Source organism: Elephantulus edwardii, unplaced genomic scaffold, assembly GCF_000299155.1.
Source record: "Elephantulus edwardii isolate Elephantulus edwardi_28Jun2011 unplaced genomic scaffold, EleEdw1.0 scaffold00268, whole genome shotgun sequence".
Taxonomy (NCBI): domain Eukaryota; kingdom Metazoa; phylum Chordata; class Mammalia; order Macroscelidea; family Macroscelididae; genus Elephantulus; species Elephantulus edwardii.
In genome coordinates, this window is record NW_006400018.1 from 2,737,996 (window position 1) to 2,753,436 (window position 15,441).

At 42.2% G+C, this 15,441-nt stretch overlaps 1 protein-coding gene across 1 annotated transcript in view; it reads right to left on the minus strand.

Annotated features, from left to right (window-relative positions):
- Positions 1-15,441, minus strand: part of MS4A13 (membrane-spanning 4-domains, subfamily A, member 13) — a 49,590-nt gene that overhangs the window by 30,243 nt on the left and 3,906 nt on the right. Inside the window, exons 2-4 of the mRNA XM_006899899.1 lie at positions 13,790-13,846; positions 11,441-11,560; positions 6,850-6,945 (exon numbers count right to left, since the gene is read on the minus strand). Of these exons, the coding sequence (XP_006899961.1) occupies positions 6,850-6,945; positions 11,441-11,560; positions 13,790-13,846 (273 nt within the window). The remainder of the gene's footprint in view (positions 1-6,849; positions 6,946-11,440; positions 11,561-13,789; positions 13,847-15,441) is intronic.

A 15,441-nucleotide genomic window follows, 5' to 3' on the forward strand; every position in this document is an offset into this window, starting at 1 on the left:
GTGTACCGTCAAATCAGATCTGACTGGTACAGGAGGAGATTGTCCCTCCTTCCTCGGCAGAGCATCTGATGGATTTGAACCGTGTGCCTCTGGGATTGCAGTGCAGCTTCTTGCCACTAGGCCACCAGAGCTCCCCATAAATTTAAATTTTTTATTGCATACTAGTTTACTTGTAAAGTTCATATACATTGTTTTTCATACTGGATCGTCCTCATCTTCCTCACCCCAACCTCCTCCATCAATCAAACTGCACGACCCGCTCATCCCCTCCCTGCCCATCCTCACCCTCTGCTCCTATGTCCTCGGATCCTCACACACCTTTTACTAGTCATCTTTCTATTTCTACAGTAACGGTCTTTGTCCTTACGGGACTTAGTTCACTCAGCATAATGCTCTCCAGTCCCTTCCAAGTTAGGCAGCGATTTTCAAAATCATTGTTCCTGAATGCTGTGTGAATGTACATTGTGTGAATGTACCATAATTTCAATCCATTTGGTTGTGTTTGGACATTTGGGCTCTTTCCATGTTCTTGCGATGGTAACACTACTGAGGATTTTTGAGTCTCTGTCTCACATACTTTGGGCATGTAGCCAGGAGGGACCAATCTTTAGAGAAGATTATCATGCTTGGAAGGGTGGAGGGATAGTGCAGGAGAGGACCCCAGATGAGATGGATGACACAATAATGGGGTAATGAGAGTAGGAATATCATAGAAGGTGAGATTGACCCAGGATGGAGTGGAACACAGAGCTATTGTACATATGGTTGCTATGATTCATAGTCAACTCAATGGCACATAACAACAACAATATGGCCAGGTGTCTTACTGTTTGATACTTCAAGGTTTAATGAACCCACCAGCCCCTGGTGTTGCTGGTTCATGGCAGCTCTTGACTCGGTGAAGAACAGAATGTGGCTTCTGCCTAAGCCTGTACCATCCTCGATCTTCTGGCCACATGCCCAAAGTACGTGAGGCGGAGCTTCAGCAAGTGAGCATATTATCTACAAACTGAGAAGGTGAAGGGAGGGAAAAGACGGGGACTTTCAGAGTAGTAAGGTACTTCATTGAGACAGGGAAGAGACGCCAAGGAACCACAAAGAGAGTGTGAACTGGAGGCTTTTATTCAGGTAAAAAGCCATGACTGTGAAGTCTGTCCTGTACGTGTTGGGATGGGAGTTCCTCCAGGTCTTCCTCACAGGCGTCCAGTACTGTTCTGCTGTTCTTCAGAGTCTGCACTTTCTGGACAATTACAGATCTTTCCTGTGTGGTCTTTTGCAAAAGCTCTTCTTGAAGAGGTGACAGGAGCCTGAGCACTCAGAGAACAAGTTCTTCCTTTCTCTTTCAAAGGAGAAAAAGCTTTTCCCTTGGGGCCTAGAAAAATGTGTAGAGCAATTTTTTGAATACTGAAGAAAAAGCCAACTTATTTCGTTTTTTCCTTTGCACAAAATCTGTGGCTGGGAGCAGCTTTGACACGGAGATATCATTGGCCCACATTTTTAAAAAAAACTCATTTTAGGGTTTTTTAAAGAGAGCTCTCAGCTTCTGCCATATTAACCCTTTCATCACTGGGAGCTTTGCCCTGGGGAAAGAAAGGAACCTCTTACAAATCATGTCTCTTAAAATTATACAAGTAATAAATACTTACATACTGGCATTTAAAAACCCAAATACTGATACAGATGACAAAATTAACATGTCATTTGTATTTCTTCGTTCCAATTTTTAAATCAATCTCTTCATTTCCAATGGACTACTTTTAAATTGCACTGCTAAGCCAAAGGCATGTGGTTTCCAATCCACCATCTGCTTCACTCGAGAAGGATGGGCAGTCCCGTTCATGTGACTTACAGCCTCTTAAACACACTGGAGGGTCAGCTAAGCGTCAGTGCCAACCTGATGGCACATAACCACCTCATCTATAATCATATAATAATCACAGCTTCCTTGGACATCAACAGGCCCCCAAGGGCCCTCCTCCAGGAAGCCTCCCAAGTCCTTACCTGTTCTATTCCTACAGTAAGTGCTAGCTTTATTTTCAGGTAAACAACTCCTTTCTAGTTTTACCAACCAGGTTTGTGTCCTTAAACACTTTAATTTTGGCTATTTTAAAACTTTCTTTGTATGAAATAATATTCTTTTGAATCTACCTATTTTACTCAACCTTATGCTTGTGATATTCATCTTTGATTTTGACTGTAGCTTTACTGTTGTTAGGATTCGGCAAGTTGATCTGACTCATAGCAGCTCTAAGTACAACAGAATGGAACACTGCCTAATCTTGCACAGGGAGCTCCGGTGTCCTAGTGGCAAGAAGCTGCACTGCAATCCTGAAGGCACACGGTTCGAGGCCACCAACTCCTGTATGGGAGAAGGATGGGCAAACTCCTCCTGTGTGATTAACTGCCTCTGAAAACCTGCCAGAGGATCAGCTGTGGGTCAGTTCTGTCTTGATGGGGCACAACAACAACAACAACAATCTTGCGTCATTCTCATAATCCCTGTTGTGGTTAAGCGCATTGTCATGACCACTGAGCCAACACATCTCACTGAGGGCACTTCTATTTGTGATGACCCTCTACTTAACCAAGCATCCATCTTTCCCCAGGGATTAGCCCCTCCCGAAAACATGCTCAAAGGATACAAGAAGAAGCCTCACCATGGTTACTTCTAAAGGACATTTGGCTGCTCCTTCCCTAAGGCAGGTTAATTTGTTTTTTAGGTTGGACTGTTGTTAAGTACTGTCCAGTTGGAACCCCAGTTCTTTTGGTAGTTCACGGTAAGTTCATTATTTTTTACCTCCACCACAACTTAGAGACATCAGTTTTCCTTTAGTCTTTCTTGTACACTGTCAAACATGCACACAAGGTAAATGAAAATACCATGACCTTTACGCTGTTCTTTGCATCATCACAATGGCCCACTGCAAAGCTTCATTACATTTCTTGGCTGCTGCTTCCATGGGCGCTGATCATGTATCTAGTATTTCTTTCAATTTTTTTCGGCTCTCAGTCCCCTTCTGCTCGGATTCTCATTATGTGTCTGTTAATACATTTGATGGTGTCCCAAGGGTTTCTGAAATTCTTGTTTTTTTTAATCTGTTTTTGTTTTCAGATTGGATGATCTCAACTGTTTTATCTTCATGTTTGCTAATTTCTTCTCCCAGCATTTCAAATCTGCCATTAATCTGTTGTAGTAAACTTTTTTATAAACCCTCAATTTTTCATTTGATTCTTTTAAAATAATGTTTCTATATCTTATTATTACCATTTGATAAGTGATTTTTTTTCAGGCTTTAATTCTTTAAAGAACATGGTATTCTTTAGCTATTTTGTGACACTACTCTTTGACTACTTGTTTAAAGTGTATGTGTCCTGTCTCTCTGTAATATGTCATGATTTATTTTCCTTTTTTTTGTTTAAAGTGGACTATTTTAGAAACTATAGCCATCACTGTTGTTTTTAGATGCTGTCAAATTGAGTATTACCTGTGGCATTGCTCTGAACAACAGATCTGAACCCTGTCCTTTTCTGAGCCATCTTCACAATCTCTGACACACTTGAGCCTGTTGCTGCAGTCACTGTGTCAATATACGGGGCTGAAGATCTTCTTCTGCCGACCCTCCGCCTTTCCAAGCATGTGCCCCTCTCCAATGAAACAGACAGACACAACCCTGTTTGCTGAAAGTGAGGACTTAAAGTGCTTGCTGTAGAAGATCAAACATGGACTGCATCTCAATGTTAAGAAAACTAAAATTCTCACCACCGGACCAGTAGGCAACATCATGATAGATGGAGAAAGATTTACACTGTTAACAACTTAATCTCACTTGGATTTACAATCAACACCCTTGGTAGCAGCAGTCAGGAGATCAGGATATGTATATACTGCACTGGGAATGTCTGCAGTCAGGGACCTCTCCAAATTATTGAGGAGCAGTGATGTCAGTCTGTGGACTATGGTGCACCTGATTCAGACCAAGGTCTTCTTAATCACTTGCTATGCTGCTGAGAGCTGGACTAAGGATGACAGAAGGAGAATTGATGCCTTTGAATTGTACTGGAGAAGAGTACTGAATAATCCCATGGATTGCCAAGAGAACAAACAGATACGTCTTGGAGAAGGTGCAGCTAGTGTTCCCTGGAGGCAAAGATGATAAAGCTTCATCTCACATATTCAGGGCAAATGGCTAGGATCGCTAGCAACCATGGACTCTAATTCTTTCCTATTCCCTCGTACTAACTGTGTCGAGTCTGTCTACCTCATAGAGTGTAGCTTCTGATATATATTCACTCATGGGTGTTTCCTCCCACCCCATTTCAGTGATGGTTTCAAAGAGATTGGTATTATCCCACTACTAAGAATGCACCCCAAAGAAACCAGAGCTGTGACATAGACGTGCTTACTGCTGCATTATTCACAATAGTAAAGAGATGGAAATACCCCAAATGCTCATCCACTCATTTTTTTAAATCTTGTATTTCTTTTAAAGCCTAGCCTCCTAGGTTTTGCCCTGGCCAGCCTAAGTGAAGTGGCCGGACTGCCATTAATCAAAGGTTGTTACTGAAGACCTTAAACGAGTCATATTTCTACCTTTTACTCACGGCTCAGTGTGGCTTGAGGAATGCATGAAAAGTTTAGGTATTTGAAAGTCGTCCCACTTTTTATTTGGTTTCCAATACTTCTGGTTCATCCAGGGGTGACTGGCTCTCTAGGGTTCTGACCGGTCTCACTGTGGTTAGGTACCCGTGAGTTGATGCTGACTTGTGACAACCGTGTGTGATACAATGGAAATGTGCCATCGGGTCTTCTGGGCCATCATCTTAACAGAAGGACACTCTCAGACCTGTTCCTCAAGGTGCCACCAGGTGGGTTTGAACTGCCAATATTCATACTCGAATTTGAGCGCAAACCATCGCAGTCCCACCTGCGAGCATTTCCTCAGTCTCTTTCACGTGTGTATCACCTTGTGCATCTTCATAACCTTCCAGACCGTCAGGGACAGGCTGGCTATTACAAAAGTCTATTTGACTATCTTATTTTCGGGACATCCGTATTAAATGAATGCCTGGCCTGCTGGTCAGCTGCCTGTTCCTATTTATGTTTCATTCACAGTCAGAGGAGGTAGGATGTCTCCTGAGGTCACTACTGTTTTGAGTCACATTGCTGCTCATGGAACTTTGCTCCAGATAAAATTTACATCCCCTCAAGCAGTGAGGTCACATTGCCAGCAAACGAAGGTTCTTCACTGGGTGGTAGCTTTACTCCTCCCAATTATGACAGGAGACTCGACTTTGAGAAGGCAGCAGTTTAGTTGCACTTTGAGGACCCTGCAACCTGAAGGCCCATCTCCCGGCACCACAGCCAACAACACTCATTTGCTATCCAGAGAGCTTTAGAAGTCCTGCTGTTTCAGAAGGGGATGGTCAGCCCTGCTTCTTAAGTCTGTCTTAGTCTGGAAGCTCTGCCGAAACCTGTCCACCAGGGGTAGCCCTGCTGGTATGTGAAAGACCAGTGGTATAGCTTCCAGCATCATGGGAGCCCCAAGTTGGGCAAAATGACAGCAGAATGGTGGTGTGGCAAGATGCGAATGAGGAGAAACAGATTCTGCTGTTGTGGCAGGACTCAAATTGAGTAGAAACAGTTGAAAACATTCCATTTGAAAACTGGACTATGGAATGTATGTATGAAGTGTGTTGTTGTTGTTTACTGTCAAGTCAGAACCAACCCATAGCTGACCCTCTGGCGGGTTTTCAGAGGCTGTAAATCCCACGGGAGGAGATTGCCCATCCTTCTCCCGCAGAGCAGCTGGTGGCCTCGAATGGCGGGCCTTTGGGATTGCAGTTTAGCTTCCTGCCACTAGGCCACCAGAGCTCTAAGGAAAAAAATTGTAAAAAGAAAAAAGAAATGCATGGACAATGAATCAGTGTTAGACACTCACTTTTTTCAAGCTGATGAGAAAACTGTAATTTCAAAAGTTTTGTGATATTGTGATGTAAACAGCAGTTTAGGATATTATTAAACCCAACTCTGCAATTAACACTTTTAAGAACTGACCCCTACATAAATATTAGTCTTGAATGGAAAAAAAAATATTGGGATGCTCCCTTTTAAAATTCAGAATAATTTAAAGTAAAACAAAATATCCAATACTTATGTATGCTAGATAGCAAATAAAATAAGATTTTAAAAAAGCACTGTTTGTATAATGGAAATATGTTTGTAATCGTTGCAAAACATACTTTGGAAAAGCAAAAATATGATTATACAGTTATTTTAAAAAAATGTGTGTGTGTGTGTATTGTGCCGGTCATTGGTAGATTTAACTGTATGGGTGTAACAGGGACTTGGAGAAAGTGCTCCTGAGAGGTAAGGACCACAAAGGTTTATCCGCACACCTTGGGGATGCTGTGAGGAGGAGCTATTCCTTGGAAATGGACATTATGTTTGAAGAGGTGGAAGGTCAAAAAATGAGAGAAAGACCCCCAATGAGATTGACTGACAGAGGGACTGTACCAACGGGCTCAAGCATGTCAGTGATGATAAAGACGACACAAGATAAGACTGGGTTCCGATCTGTTGTTCATAGTGTCACGATGAGTCATCCCAGACCCAAGGGCACCTCATAACAGCACAGTGTGAGAGTAATCACATTTAGTGCTATAATTTTTGAACTTGAAATTTCATATATTAGCTTTTTAATTTTATAAGCAATCATAGCAATGGGAAAGTAAATGTAATAGAACAGAGGTTGGGGTTTTCTTTTTGTTCTAAACATAATGCATCCGCACACTTCCTGTGCAGATTAATAACCGACATCTCTTGATTTGCCAGTGTAGATGAACACTCACCAGGTGAAGGAAGCTGAAGAGTGAGTACACAAACGAAACTCCAATTTCCAGGTGGTAGGAAAGCAGTAAGAGACGAGACACCTCCCTCCCAAGTTTCTGAAAGCAGAAAAGAAGACACAGTCTTACACTATTAACCCCAGCAATGGAAAAAACCTTCACTGACGGAGCTCTTAGTATGACAGTCAAGGAAAACGGGAAGAGCAAATGAGCCTCTCTTGTCATTTATCGCTGCAGGAATTCCTACTTCTCTGCCTTCAGCTTTACTGCTCTCATTTCCCCAACTCCACGTCTTGCACCTTCAGCCCTGCACCTCCTCACGCAACAGTCTCACTTCTTCCAAGTCTTCATTCTTACTCTTCTCTCTACTAGCGTTCTAGCACAGCTCATTATCCAAATTCTTCAGTAAATAAGATTTGGATAGCTTGGTGGCACCGTAGTTCAAGTATTGTCCCTGCTAACCAAAACACCCGAAGCTCATGGGCCTACTGTCCATTTAGCGGGACAAAGATGGACACCATCATGCTAAACTGTCATGTAGAGTAACTAGGAGTCAGAACTGACCATATGAAGTGATTCTGTCTCATGATAAGATTCCACAGGAGAAGGATGGGCAATCTCCACCTAATGTGATTTATTGCCTCTGAAAACCATTGGTCAGCTACAGGTCAGTTCCAACTCGATAGTACAAAACAACAACAATGATAACAACAGAGAGTAAGGGAACACTTGTTGTTGTTAGGCGACATTGAGTTGAGTAAGACTCATAGCAACCCTATGAACAACGGATCTGAACCCTGTTCTTTCCTGCGCCATCCTCACACTTCCTGACACATGAGCCCACTGTGGCAGTCACCGTGTCAATCCACTTGGTTGAGGGTCTTCTTCTCCTTTGTGGAACCTCTACCCTTGCCAGCATCATGTCCCTCTCCAAGCAATAGCCCCTGCTACCAACATCACGGAAGTATGTGAGGTGAAGTCTCAACATCTTTGCCTCCAAAGAGCACTCCAGCTGTACCCTCTCCAAGATTGTTCGTTTGGCAGTCTACGGGATGTCAGTCCTCTTCTCCAACACCACAGCTCAAAGGCATCAATTCTTCTTCTCTCATTCCTCCTATTCATTTTCCAGCTCACAGATGCACAGCAAAGTGATCAGGAAAAACCATGGCCTGAATCAGACACACCTTAGTCCTCAAACTGACATCATTACTCCTCAGTAATTTGTGACAGGTCCCTAACTGCAGACTTTCCCTGTGCAATACATCTCCTGATTTCCTGACTGCTTGTACCAAGGGTATTAATTGTGGATCCAAGCAAGATGAAGTTGTTGACAGCTTAAATCTTTTCTCCAGCTATTGTGATATTGCCTATTGATCCACTGGTGAGAATTTTTGTTTTCTTAACATTGAGATGCAATCCATATTGAAGGCCTATCCCATACTCTTTGCTAGCATCTGAAGGTATAGATGCTTCAGTCGTCTTTAGTCACTGTGCAACTTTCAGGTGCACAGGAAGCACCTGAAAAGTGCCATGGCTTGCTTCAGGTGCACCTTTTTAGCTGGCATTGTTGCTCTTTAGCCCTTTGGAGAAGCCTTTGACAGTCATTTTTCCCAATGCGACGGTTTTGATTTCTTGACTGCCACTGCCATGACTTGATGGTGGATCCAAGTCAAATGAAATCCTTGACAATTTAAACCTTGTCTCATCGTATATTCAGTACTCTTCTCCAGCACGACAGCTCAAAGGCATCAATTCTCCTTCTGTCATCCCTAGTCATTGTTCAGCTTTCTGATGTATAGCAAATAATTGTGAAGACTATGGCCTGGATCAGAAGCACCTTAGTCTTCAGACTGACGCTGTTCCTCTTCAGTACTCTGGAGAGGTCTCTGACAGCAGACTTTCCCAATGCAGTTCATCTTTTGGTTTCCTGGTTGCTGGTACCAAGAATGTTGATTGTGGAGCCAAGCAAACTGAAGCTCTTTATAAACTCAAACTCTTCACCATCTCCACTAGCTTCACTGGCTCCATAACTTTTAAATCTATATGTGGAATAGATTTTTTTGGGTGGCTTGGCTCCATGAGGAGAAATGTGAATCAGGATTGGAAGAAGACTCATCGACAACCTGCATTATGCAGATGACACAACCCTGCTTGCTGAAACTGAGGAGGGCCTGAGGAATTTGCTGCAGAAGGTCAAGGACTGCAGCCTTCAGTATGGATTGAAGCTCACCATCAAGAAAACAAAGATTCTCACCACTCGGCCAACAGACAGCATCATGATAGATGGGGAAGAGATTGAAGAAAGAAGAAAACAGGAAGGAGAATTTTAGGTAGAGTCAAGTTATTAACTTCTTTCTCTGAAACTTATTACTGTTATAGAAAGAATTTAATAAATATAGCAAAATAAGAGACTTCTTGGGGTTTATTCCATTGCAAGTTGCTCTGCTGACCCAATGGGTATGCCTCTCTGGGGCTTCACAATGGCCAGCCGCTGAAAGGGAGAAAGACAGGGAGCCTCTTCTCATGTGACTTACAGTCCAGGAAATCCTATTAGTCAGTTCTGACTTGACAGCAATGAGATAGAAAGACAGCACCAAATAAGAGAAATAAAGTAAGAGGACAATAAAGCTAAAATGCCTATCATTACCCATATGCCATGATTTCATAATATGAGAAAATACCCTGAGTGCAAAGTTACGTATTTTGAGGTAAAGAGAAAATAAGCTTAACTCAAGTATAGAGAGTTCTTTCACGTCTAATATTTGCAGGAAGATAATTTAAAGACTTGCACTGCTGTTAAATGGTCTTGAGCGGACTTCTCACACGGACCTGTAAGAAGAGATGGAAACCCTGCCCTATCTTGCACCATCCTCAGGAGCCCCTCGCTCAACACCGCTGCTAAAGCCGCTTCGTGGAGAAGGATCTCCCTGAGGGTCTTCCTCTCTTTCGCTTTTTTCAAGGACTGATTGGGAAGCTCTGGCAGCCTGCCTAGGTGGCAAGGGGCTGCGCTGCCACCTAAAGACTAGCAGTGTGGATCCATCAGTTGTTCTGCAAGAGAAAGATGAGAAATCGGCCTCTGTGCAGTTTACAGCTTAGGAGAACCTGATGGAGGATCAGCTACAAGACTGTTCCTTCTCAACATCGGTGAGACTCTCTCAGATGCTCCCTGACAAAATGCTCGGAGGAGGCCTCGAAGGAGCACAGGCTGCACTTCTTCCACGTGGACTCTGGCAATCCATGCGGAAGCAATCCTGGCCAACACGACAATTTAAAGCCACACATTCTTCGTCTGTCTGCCTCATTCACCGCCTAACTTTCAGATATGTAGGAAGGAATGGAAAAAGACTGTGGCTTGGGTCAGTCCCACTTTTGTCTTTAAACTGACATCCTTGCTCTTCAGAATTTTGGAGAGGTCCTTCACAGTATATTTTCCAAAGATAGCCCAGCTTTTAATTACTTGAGTACTGTTGTCAGAACAGAGCAAGGAGACACCGCAGGGTTCAAAATTGGGAAGCGCCTATGCCAGGGATGCATTCTGCTCCAAACCTTTTCAACCTATATGCAGAACAGATCATCCAAAGGCTGGGCTGTATGATGAGGAATGTGGCATCAGGACTGGATAAAATAAAATGACAGAACCCTGCTTGCTGAAACTGAGGAAGACTGGAAGCACTTGCTGCAGAAGGTCAAGGACGGCAGCCTTCAATATGGATTGAAATGCAACATCAAGAAAACAAAGATTGTCACCACTGGGCCAATTGGCAGCATGATGACTGGTTAGTGAAGATTTTGATTGTTTGCTCAGTTCCACAATCAATACTCTTGTTACCAGAAGACAGGCAATCAAGAGACTAAATACATTGGGAAAGTCAGCTATCAGGAACCTCTCCAGAGTACTGAAAAAGAATGATGTCATTCTAGAAAGTAAGATGTACCTGATCCAGGCCATGGTCTTCACACTTGCTTGCTATGAGTCAGAGAGCTGGACAATGACTAAGGATAATAGAAAAAGAGAATTGATGCCTTTGAGCTGTGGTGCTGGAGAAGAGTGTTGAATATACCATGGACGGCTAGGAGAACAAATAGGTTCATCCTAGCGAGGGAAAAGCCAAGCTGCTCCTTGGAGGCAAGGATTCTGAAGCTTCATCTGACATACTTTGGGCATGTGGCAAGGAGGGGCCAGTCCTTGGAGAGGGACATCATGCTTGGAAGGGTGGAGAGACAGCGCAGGAGGGGAAGACCCTCTATGAGATGGATTGATTCAGTGACTGGGGTAATGGAGGTAGATGTGTTAGAGACGAGAAAATTGGCACAGGACAGTGCCGGGTATAGGGCTGTTGTACATAGGGTCACTATGAGTCACAGCGACTCTATGGCACATAACAATGATGACAACAACAAAGATTCAAACACTTTATTAATACATATAAAAAGATCTTAGAATTGCTTCTGAAGGCAAACTCTCAACCAACAACTTAAAACTAAAGAAATCAAAGCGTCCTGAAGAACAATGAATGTTCTATTTTATGTCCTTTTAAAAGTACTGAAAAGTGATTCTGAAAGGAACAAAGTTCCTGTCATGTTGGGTACTTACTGCTTGCCCATAACTCCTATAGGACACAGAAGGGAACTTGGACAGCTCCACGAGTGTTAGAATGATTCCAGCTACTCCAGTAAGGAAGGCGAAGACGTTCAGGAGCAAAGCACTGATAATCTGAAAAGAGGAGAGCGTGCATTCATTTCTTATACTCAGAAGCAGCCCTTTTTACTTAAATAATACATGCTGACGAGAAAAGAATCACAACATTAAAACTGTGATCTATAGTTTCCGAAGTTTTAGAAGTACTGGGATGGTTGCTTTCAGAACAAAGCATTTTTATGCTTTAAGGAGGAAACCAGGTGAATCTGGGGTGGGGGTGGGGAATGAAAACATCATCAAACCCCTAAGCATCAACATTGCATCTGGGCTTTAAAAAGATTATATTTTATAATCTTATGGAACAATTGGGAGAGATATTTGTAATGTATAATTTGAACAAGAAGCTACACTGTAATCTCAAAGGCAGGCAGTTCGAGGTCACCAGCTGCTCTGATGGAGAAGGATAGGTAATCTTTCCCATGCCATTAACTGCCCCTGAAAACTCGCTGGAGGGTCAGTTACGTGTTGGTTCCAAGTCTATAGTACACAACAAGAACAATTTGAGCAAAAAGGTTTAGTCATTAAAAATTTAAAAAAAAAAAAGACCAAACTGAAAAATCTCTTGTAGTATGAAGCCCAGTGGGAATTTGAGGTTTTTTTTTTTTTTTTTTTTAATTAGCTGGAGAAACCTATTAAGGTATCTGGACATGAGCTTTGTAATTTCTGACAGGATTTTTAGCTCTAAGACACTAGTGCATATTTTTTTTTTCCTCCCAAGAGTCTTCCTATGCCATCAACTCAACTCCTTGCCATGGTGGTAGAACAGACTCCGGGCTAAGCCTCCCAGCAGGCTTTCTGGAAGCTCGCAGTCTTGCAGGGGGAGACGGCCTTTTCATTCAGAGTTGCTGGTGGACTAGAAATGAAGTTTTAAACCCGGGAAATATAGTTTTACAGAAATAATACATCTTTATATTGAAACATGCAAGAAAGCTATACGATGTAGATGTCTTTAGTAATATTTCAAAAAGAAGTGACTGTTAAGTCTAGAAAGACGTTTTGAAAAAAGTGACTTCTCTATCAAGTTAAACTCTTCTTCATGCAGCTAGCTATCGTTCTCATTCCCTTCTGTTAAGACAATAATTGGTGGTGTTAGGTGTTCGGTGGCTTCCAGTTTAGGATGATGCACAGCGACCCTAAGAACAACAGATCCTGTCAATCTTGTGCTGTCCTCACAATCTCTGACACATTCAAGCCCGTTGCTGCGGTTACTGCCTCCTCCTGTTTGATGAGTCATGGCCTAGTGCTGCCTTCTCTATCTTGTCTCCCTTGGCAAATTCTTTTTTCCTAATAAATTTCTTACTTGCATAGGAAAGCCCGGACTCTTGTTTTGCTATTCTAATTTAATGGGAAGAAGAGTCCAAATTCAAGGAGCACACTGGAGATGTTTTCTTAGTAATTGCATTTAGAGAATGAGTAGTTTGGTTACAATATAAAGAAATGAAGGCCTTTACATTTTTTTCCAATAGAAAAACACCCATAATGTTAAAAATAACTAGACCATCAAAATCAAACAAACAAACAAAAATGTATATACTTTTTATTCTGGACAGATCCTTAATTTACTACAAGTTAGAATAACATGGCAAATGGAGTTTTACAGAAATATTATGTCTTTAAATAAAGCAACTACGGAGCCCTGGTGGAATAGTTCCTAGTGAGCTGTGCTAATGCAAAGGTGGTTCTCTGTGGTTTGAACCCACCAGCTGCTTCTTGGGAGAATGGTGGACAATCTCCTTTCACATGATATGTAGCTTTGGAAGTCCACTAGAGACCCAGCTACATGTCAGTTCCAACTTCCTGGCAATGAATGACACATAAACAAATTAAGTCGTTTAAATTTTTTTTTCTTATAGGAAAACTCTCCCCATGTTAAATGTAGACCATCCAAACAAACCAAAACCCCTATAAATTTAGAAACATTGACACAATTGAATCTCTGGTTTAATTTTGTTGCACTGTAGTCTCAAAGGTATGCATGTTAAATCCACCAGCTGCTCTGAGGGAGAAGGAAGGGCACTCTCCACCTATGCGATTTAGTGCCTCTGAAAACTTGCTGGAGGGTCAGCTCTGAGTTGGTTCCAACTCAACCAACCACACATCACCACAACCACCTGTTGAGTTATGTGTTCATTTACTATGTACACAGGTAGATTCCTTCATTATTGAGACACCACCTTTGCAGTCAATCCTATCTAGCTTGTTGATACAGGTATATTTAGAGATGCCACAGATATTTCAACTTACCAGATATTTATTTGGATGCTTTGTTGTTCTTATTATAAAGGATCCTGCAAGAATGAACTGGATATAGAAACAAATACTTATAAGTATTTATTGGTGATACTTGCCAACTTAACATTATTTTAGCAACCTAGACTTACAAGTCAATTTTTTGACAATACTAACAGAATATAAAGAAACATCTGTAATTTCTTTTAAGTAGAAGGAACCAAGAAAGTGCCTATTTTGTAAAAGTGAATTAAAAGTTGAACAGTAACTAGTTACTACTGGTTGTCTCTGCTGTCAGTCAAGATTCATCTGACACTAGCAATGTACTGCGGTCTCATCTGACTTCAGCTCTAATCCCTGTTGATTTGTTGTTCCAGTCATTTTTTAATAATCTTCAGTAACATTTTACTTGCATGTTTATCATTAATTATTGTTATTCTTAGGTATCACTAAGTCAAGTAAGACTGATAAAGACCCTACGAACAGCCAACCTGAAATATGCCCTGTCCTGTGCTATCTTGACCATCTTTGACATACGAGAGCCCACTGAAGTCACCATGTTAATCTAACTGGTTTGAGGTCGTCTTTTCCTTTGCTGACCCTCCATGTTTCCAAGCATGACGTCTCTTTTCAAGGAATATCCTTGGCTAGCTACATATCCAAAGTATGAGAGATGAAGCTTCCTCATCTTCGCCTCCAAGGAGCATGCTGGCCACCCTTTTCCCAAGACATATTAATGTTCTTGTTCAGTGCTGTCGAGTCGCAGGCACTTCAGAGCGACCCTGTGAAAGAGGGTCCTCAATGCTTGTGTGTCTTTCATCCTCTCTCCAGATTCAAAGAGTTTCCGGAGGCAAGCTATTATGGAAGTGGATGCCACTCCTCCTTCCACACTTGTTTTAATCGGGGAGCTCCACCCCACTCTCAGTCCGCATTGGGTAACCAGCCATTAATGCATTTGACACATCAGTGTCACAGTGTTCAGCCTCTCCCTAGAACCAAGAGGGAGAATATATCATCCTGTGGAGCTGGCAATCTGCATTTGACTCTTGAGCCTTTTGTGAAAGTATACATTTCTATTTGTAAAAACTATACACTTGTGGTATTTCTGCTGCAGTAGCACTAAATAACTAAGACAGTTTGTATACTGGTAAATCCAATGGCTAATTCTAGAACAGTATCTTAACTGTCATAATAGTGTTTATGGCATCTGATCTTTCCCCATTCCTTACAACCCTTTCTTCACTTGGTTTCCAGGATGTCATCTCTTCTGTTTTATGATTGCCTAGAAACTACAGAAGAATGAAGATAACCCCAAAATGAGAAAATGTATAGGCAAACTCTGTGTGGTAAGGGTAGAGTTAATATGAGAATTAACTATACTAAAACCCGGCCAGAGAGGGAGGGAGGAGGCGTCACTGGGCAAGGTCACCTCGGATAACAGCAAAAGGAGGCGTCTTCCAGGTCAGACCCAGTGAAACCCGGCCAGAGAGAGAGGGAGGAGGCGTCACTGGGCAAGGTCACCTCGGATAACAGCAAAAGGAGGCATCTTCCAGGTACACAGAAAGGAAAACAATCTACACAAGAGTTCTATAGGACACGTCAACTTCCCTTGGAGACAGTACAACTAAACTTAAGAGACACTGGTCAAAAGAAAAATGTCAGCAGTC